Here is an 8014-nt window from a genome sequence, read left to right on the forward strand (position 1 = left end):
GGCGGGCACAGGCCCGGCAGCCTCAGCAGCCGTCAGGCAACATTTTTCTGCCCCTTCTCCACACCCCCCTCCCTCATCCCTATCCCCATACAGCCCCCACCCACAGCCCCAGGGCTCAGGGTTCCCTCTGCTAGCTCTTGGGAGGTGGGGTCAGTGTAGGGACCTTGGGGATGGGGTGGGACATAGAGAAAGGCCACCTGAGAGACCCTACAGAGGAGGCTGGTTACCCACAGGGACTGGGACCCCTCTACTGCAAGTGATCAGCCACTTAAAGAGTGTCGGCTGTGGACAGGGCATGGTCCTAGAGGTGTTGCAGGTCCCCAGGCAGGGCTGAAGGACTAGGAGACAGGGATCTAGGCTGAGAAGTGAAGACAGAGAGTTGGATAAAACAGTGTTCTCAGGAATCCCCAAGAGCTGCCTGTGGCCTACCTGGCACTGTGCAGGCCCCACAGCTGGATGGAGTGGGAATGGGAGGAGAAGCGCTCATTGAAATCCACCTTCTGGACAGGTCCTTTGCACATGTAACTAGCGAAGATGACCAGTATTACTATCCCTATTTTCCAGTTGAGGAAACAGAAGCTTAGAAGATTAAGTCTTACCATACACCGAACAAAACAAATACTATATGCCAACTTCACATGCTGGGGACTCAACATCTTACATCAAGCAAATGGTGGCACTCAGAGCCAATCGGTGAATCCTAAAAACCCTGAGTGGGCTTTGATGATGATATCATGCCCACGTGTGAAATTTTCTTTTTTTCCTCATTGAGTTTATCGGTACATTTTAGGTATACAGTACAGTTACATTCATCATTGGGATCCTGTACCTTCACATGACTGGTCTTGGTTCTCATTTTTTCCCCTTGTCCCTGCCCTCCCTTCACCCTCTTCTCCACTCCCCATTTACAAACACTTTATTTCCATTTTTTTCATTTTTTGGGGGGGTGGTTTTGAAACAGGGTCTCAAGTATGTAGTTGAGACTGACCTGGAATTCATTATGTAGCCCAGGCTGGTCTCAAACTCACAGTGATCCTCCTGCCTCAGCCTCCTGAGTGCTGGGATTACAGGCATGCACCACCATGCCTGGCTGAAATTTTTATGTTTAATGAATTTTCTCCCTAATTGGAGAGATAAGCTGAGTAACCATGCTAGCAGGATGACAAGGACCTCCAAATGAGTGACATTTGAGGGATACAACTAGGGGAGGGCTGGGGCTTGGGAAGGCTCCTTCAGGTCAGTGGGATTGGAGATGAGCTTAGAGAGGTGCTGGCAAAGATTTTGATGACTTAGCGGGGAAGAGGGAGAGTCTAGAAATTCAGTGCTGTGTTCCAGGAAGGATGCAGAACCCTGCTGGGAGGAAGGTGCCACCCGAGGTCTTCCCACATTTCAGGCAGCCCTTTCCTTCGAGTCCTATTGATTAAAAAAAGAAAAAAAAAATGACCACTGTGTGGCCAGGGTCTATTGCCTCTCTTCTCCTATTACTTACCTGTAACAGCGTGAGGTGGATAGGGTCACTCTCTTTGGCCTTGGCATTACCTTTGGCCCTCTGATCCAGAGGCGAAAAGGTAGGTTGGGTCGGGACCCTGGGGCCTCTTTTCCTCAACAGATACTGCCCGTGGGAATGGGCTGGCTGTAGACACCACTAGTTCCCTGGGCTACTGATCCTGCCAACCACTGTCCTTGGGAGGGAGCTCTCAGTGTAGACCAAGCCAGTTAGAATGGCCAGCTGCAGGCTTGTCCCTTCTTGTCTGTGTACTGAGTTCTTTTAGGACTAGCCTTGTTTTGTTTGTTTTGTTTGTTTTTTCCTATGCCCAGGGTTGGCACTTTGATTACAGCTGCAAATCCTATATATTATATATCACATACCAGCACTGCACTTTAGATCCTAATACAAGCAAATTCTCCTAAAGGAGCACAGCTTCTGAGGGTCAGTCCCAGATCCATGTTGACCCAGAGGCCCCCAAAAACAGAGTTCATTCCCTAAGGAAGCAGAAGGAAGGTAAAGGGAGAAGACATTCGGGAGTTGGTTGTGGACATGGAGTCAGATGCTAAGGTTGCGGGTTGTGGGCCTCTTGTGCTAATCCCTCATTTTTCTGAAGCCTAAAGAGGTAACTAATTTGTCAGGAGTGGCTGAGCCCACCCAGAGCTGATAGAAACCAGGGTTCAGAAATATGGCTGGGGGTTTTGCCCAATGCCCGCTGTGGTACCCCTTCTGGGGTTTCATTTCCTATGTATTTAGAATGGGAGCAAGGAAGGCAGGGCAGGGAACAAGCTAATCCCCTGGGATTCTAGCTGCTACCACTGCCCATCCCTCCTCCTGATCAGCTCGTAAACAACTCTAGTTCCCAGGAAGCCAGCCAGCCTGGGAGCCAGACCCAGAGCGGGACCTGGCTCAGGGGGCAGCCCCTCAACCCTGTGAAGGGCCAGCCCCACCTCCTGAAGGATCCTGCTCTTCATATTCTCCATGAGCCTTCTATCTCTAGCCCTTGGGAAGCAGACAAGGTCAAGAGGGTTTTGCCTTTCCCTTGCTTGTTCTCACTCCTTCCTGCTTTCCTCATGAAGGAGGAGGGAGAGCAGAGGGATGGGGAGGTTGACCTTGGGAAGATAAACCAGTCAACCTTGGGAAAGGAAGGAGTTAGCAGAGGGCAGGGGTGGGGGCAGGCTGGGAATTTAGCAGAGGCCTCAGGGATGGGAAGGTGGATTTGCAGAGCCCCAGACAGCCAGGCCAGCCTGAAAGAGGCCTAACGCAGGTGGCAGCAGGGGAGTGGGACAGCTGCAGAGGCCTCCTCCCTGCCTCAGGATCCCAGGGGCAAAAAAAATGAGGAAGCAAATTGAGAGTCATGAAATAGTATGTGGACAGGGGCCTGGGCTCAAGGGAGCAACTTCTCCTTAGATAGTGCATTCATTCATTTAGAAACATGTACTAAATGGTATTTATCACGGTATGGTATTCATTATCACTTGTTATTCATAGGTAATGTAGAATTCATAATTTGCAAATTTTCACAGTAAGCACTGGGGGTGGGATGGGAAATGTGAATCAGGTGCCTGAAAATCTGCTAGGGGAGCCTAATTCTAAAGGAGCTCATAGTCTTATCTACTAACCCTATACACCATGCTAGAAGCTGCTCACTCCCTACCCCCTTTAAATCAGGGTTATGCTGTGTAACTCAGACTGGCCTGGAATTTGTGGTCCTCCTGCCTCAGCCTCCTGATTGCTAGAATTACAGGTATGTGCCATCATACCCAGATTTAAATACTGCCCCCACTGTGGGCTGAAGATTGAATGCAGGACCTTTGCACTGAGCTACATTCCCAGTTCTTTTTATTTTATTTTTATTTTGAGACATGGTCTCATGAAGTTGCCAAATTGCCAAGGCTAGGCTCAAATGTGTGATCGTTCTGCCTCAGCCTCCCTAGTGCTGGGAATACAGGTATATGCCTCCATGCCTGACTCAAATCCTTTTTATAGGTGAGGTGGCCTAGGTAGATGGAGGAGGCATAGATAAATGGATGGGCAGGTAAGGACAGGTCAACTCTCTAAGATCACTAGGTCATCGGAACCAGCTTGGGCTGCCCCATCTTGACCTACTTGGTGATCTGTCACATCTCTAGGGTTATGCAAATCTTGAGACTGGTGCTGAGCTAGTCCTAAACTCAGTGGGAGGAAGATCTGGTGTGTAAATCTCTCCACTGAGAAAAGATGCCTGGTTCCTGAACTCTACAGATAAGGATGATAACAGTGACCTGACCAGAACTTCCTGTGTGCGTGTGCGTGTGTGTGCATGTTAGGAACCTTTAAAGGACTGAACTTCCACATGTCCCTACAAACACCTCTCCAAGCCCCTGAGTGTTGAGCGTTCTCCCTTAAGACCTAAATTCCTCTCGCTGCTATTTAAGACCATTACATCTCAGAACATGCCTGGGCAGCCTACACTTGCTTGTGGAGCAAATGGGGACAGTGGAGTGAATATGCGTGGAAGCAAAATTGAAAAGTAGTCCACCTGGATCTTTCACACCCCTCCACAGCTACTTCCTTTGCATTTCTTTCCCCAGGCACCCCTCCCTCCCGGGCTGAGTTTTTGCTCCGCCCTCTGCTGGGGTGGTCTCAAATTACCCCAGCAAGCAAGTGCTCTGCCCATGCACTCTTCTAAGACAGGGATCCCAGCTGAGTGTTCAAATTGGAGCCATCTGATTAAAGTGGCTCCCCCCAGGTGTGAATTCCTGGCTGACAACCTATGGAAACCAACTGGCAGCTCTCTGCTCAAGTGGAATGAAGGCACAGTGGAAGGGATTTCTAAGCATGCAGGGAACTTCCCATGATGTCTTTATCCATCAGTCCACCTCCTCCTCCCCCCCTGCTCAGTTGGCCATGTCACCCTGGTGCACAGGCCTTGGCTTGCTGCCATCCTGCCCTGGGAAAGCCACAGACCTTGGATCGGTCTCACCTACTCCCCAACAGTCCCCAGCTCTTTCCTTATGCTGCCTAATCTCAGTTGGGTGTAGCCTGGGGAGAGATGTCACACAGGCTATCAGGGTAGGAGGGCCCAAACTCTCCCATTATATACAGAGAAAATTGGCTGAAGCGGGGGTGTGGCTTTCTTTAAGGCTCCATTCCCTGGACATTCTGACATCTCATGGCTTTTCTGCATCCCTCAGAGAGATAGTCATTGCCTTTCTTTTTTTTTTGTTTTTTGAGACAGGGTCTCACTATGTAGTGGAGACTGACCTGGAACTCACTATGTAGCCCAGGCTGGTCTCAAACTCACAGTGATCCTCCTGCCTCAGCCTCCCAAGTGCTGGGATTACCAGGAGTGTGCCACCATGCCTGGCATCATTGCCTTTCATTAGGGCTTCCTGGCACATCCAGCTTGTGGTCCGCTAAGACCAGATCTTTCCCTGATACTACCTTCTCTCCTTGGTGTCTCTATGGCACATGCTTTCTTTGCTCTGACAGCCTTGTGGATCTCTCTTTTGCTAATTTCTTTCTTGTCTCCCTGTAGAATTTTAACCTTGTGCCATCCGCCTTCAGCTTGAGTCAAGTTCCTATAAGGGGATTGGGGATGTAACTCAGTTAGAGTGCTTACTTTATTGTGCTGGATTCAATCAGCAGCAAGGTTGTGTGTCCTATAACAATTTATTTATAAAGATGTATACAGAAGAATAAGGCTGAATCCTTGCTCTTTAGCAATTTTCAGTCTAAAGTCTAGTTAAGAGGGGACACAGACATGAAATGGTAAGAGAAACAGACAGGACAATCCCAATCTCATTTGCATGTAAGATAAGGAGAGATGTCACAGCTCCTGACCACGGCTGAGTGGGGTTGGATTCCTTCTCCTCTATCCAATGCCCTTCCATTCTTCTGGGAGGAACACCCCTGACTTGCTGTTCTCTGCTCCCCAGGGCCGTGGGCAGCCCTTTGGTCATGGACCCTACCAGCATCTGCAGGAAGGCACGGCGGCTGGCAGGGCGGCAGGCCGAGTTGTGCCAAGCAGAGCCAGAAGTGGTGGCAGAACTAGCCCGGGGTGCCCGGCTTGGGGTTCGAGAGTGTCAGTTCCAGTTCCGCTTCCGCCGCTGGAACTGTTCCAGCCACAGCAAGGCTTTTGGGCGCATCCTGCAGCAGGGTCAGTGTGGGGAGAGGAGCAGGGGAAGAGGTGGTTTCTCCCGACTGGGAATCAGAGAAGGGCGCAGGTTTGGGGAGGCTGCCTGAGTCCCACTTCCTGGATGATCTATGGGCACCTTGGCCCGCCTGGGGCTCCCCACACTGCACAGACCCTCTCCCAGGGGGTTGCCATGCTGCTCTCCCCACAGTGCCCCAGTCCACCCCCCTGGCAGGCTGCAGAGCCCAGCCATCCTCCTGTGTGCCGACTGACCCTCCCTGCATTCGCAGATATCCGGGAGACCGCCTTCGTGTTTGCAATCACTGCGGCGGGTGCCAGCCATGCAGTCACACAGGCCTGTTCCATGGGAGAGCTGTTGCAGTGCGGCTGCCAGGCACCCCGTGGGCGGGCACAGCCCCGGCCCCCCGGCCTGCCTGGCACCCCAGGACCCCCTGGGCCTGTGGGCTCCTCAGACACCAGCGCCGCCTGGGAGTGGGGAGGCTGTGGTGACGATGTGGACTTTGGGGATGAGAAGTCAAGGCTGTTTATGGATGCACAACACAAGCGCGGACGCGGAGACATCCGAGCTCTGGTGCAACTACACAACAATGAGGCTGGCCGGCTGGTGCGTATGGGTGGGAAGGGCACGAGTGTGGGGAGTGTGTGGCATGTGAGAATGGCCTTGTGTTTGTGGAGTGTGGGCAAGAGTGAGGGTGCACAGGTGTAGGAATTGCACGTGAGAGTGAGCAGGGCAAAGGGGGCACTCAGGAACTCTGGGAGGGGAGGTAAGTGAGCTGTGCAGCCTAGAAGTGGATGGCAGCTGTGGGTCCTGATGCTGAGTGGTACAATGGGCAGAGGGGGAGGAGATATGCGGGGAATGGGAGTAAGAGCCCTTAGGGACCCAAAGTTGGGAGGGCATGCCTCTGAGATGTGACAGGTGGCAAAGCTTGGGAACGGGTGCACATCTGGATGTCAGGGCAGAGGTCGGAGAGGGAGACAGGGGATGGAAGAAATTCTAGAAGCTGGGATAAGAATAGGGAAGACAGGGGAACTGAGGGGGCCCTTGAAAGGGGCTAGATATACAGACTGGATGGGCTACCCATCTTGGAATGGAGTGAAAAACCAGGAGCCAATATTGTTGGAGGTAGCAGGGGTCAGGTGGAGGCCAGGAAAGCTGCTGATGATTCTAGACACTTGCCACCTAGCTGCACAGCAGCCCCAGTCCAAGTCTCACCTGTCCAGGGCTGTAGCAACTTCCCCCATTCCTTCTGCAATAAGAAGGCCCTAGGACTCTTGTTTAGGGCAGGAAGCCTGCCTGGGTCCAATGGTTCTAGCAGGAGAACGGGAGAGAGGTTTTTTTGGGTGGGGGTGGGGTTACACAAATAGGCAGTCGAGTTGGCCGCTGACTTCTGAGCCTCCAGGGATGATTTTCTTGGGTCAGCTGACCCATGCATCTCTAGTAAGTTTGCCAATCTCAGACCCCAGCTTCAGACACAAAAAGCAGATAAATTAAGGGAGGACTTCTGGGTTCTCAGTGGTGCATTTCCACGGGGTCCTTCTTCCTGCACTCTGTGCCTTAGTTCTAAGGCACTCTAGGGACGCTGTCACACACGTCCTGTGTCCTTCGGGGTTTGGGCTGAGGCCTTGGGCAGACCAGGAGGAGGGGGCCCCGGAGAGGAATGTTCTGACAAGCCCACATACCTGTTGAGAGGGTTGGGGAGGGGTGGAGGAGGAGACAGACGCTCAGGCGGCTGGCTGCTGGCTGCGTCTGCTTAGCCAGCCTGGGGCCGAGAGGGGCCGGAATGAGGAGGCCGGGTTGGTGGGAGAGCTAGGCTGCAGACAGCTGCCACCTCTCCCTCTCTGGGACGCATCTCACCCCTGCCATCCATTTCGCTTTCTACTCCCAACCCCTGGCTTTGGACCCTGAAATCTGCACTGCATACTATCCTCCCATTCCCCACTTCTCTGCTCTTGTCATTATTCTTCCTCTCTGAGCTATCCCTACCTTGATTTTCTCCTCACTTTAAGCCCACCCTTTAAGTCTCTTTCCTCCCTTCCATTCACACCACTCTCGCATCTTCTTTTCTGTCCATCCTCTGGACCTTTCCCTTCCTGCACCCACTCACCCACCCACCCACTCCTAACTGCCCCATTCATCCGCTCCTTTGCTCCCCTCAGGCTGTGCGGAGCCACACGCGCACCGAGTGCAAGTGCCACGGTCTGTCCGGCTCATGCGCGCTGCGCACCTGCTGGCAGAAGCTACCCCCGTTCCGCGAGGTGGGCACGAGGCTGCTGGAGCGCTTCCACGGTGCCTCACGAGTCATGGGCACTAACGACGGCAAAGCCCTGCTGCCAGCGGTCCGCACGCTCAAGCCGCCGGGCCGCGCAGACCTTCTGTACGCCGCCGACTC

At 52.9% G+C, this 8014-nt stretch overlaps 1 protein-coding gene across 1 annotated transcript in view; it reads left to right on the forward strand.

Moving 5' to 3' along the window:
- The window catches only part of Wnt6 (Wnt family member 6), a 14922-nt gene that overhangs the window by 5890 nt on the left and 1018 nt on the right, over positions 1–8014 (forward strand). The window contains exons 4-6 of the mRNA XM_033763982.1: positions 5407–5627; positions 5894–6228; positions 7782–8014. Of these exons, the coding sequence (XP_033619873.1) occupies positions 5407–5627; positions 5894–6228; positions 7782–8014 (789 nt within the window). The remainder of the gene's footprint in view (positions 1–5406; positions 5628–5893; positions 6229–7781) is intronic.

This window comes from Fukomys damarensis, unplaced genomic scaffold (genome assembly GCF_012274545.1).
Source record: "Fukomys damarensis isolate Sample0158 unplaced genomic scaffold, DMR_v1.0_HiC HiC_scaffold_16, whole genome shotgun sequence".
NCBI classification, from domain to species: domain Eukaryota; kingdom Metazoa; phylum Chordata; class Mammalia; order Rodentia; family Bathyergidae; genus Fukomys; species Fukomys damarensis.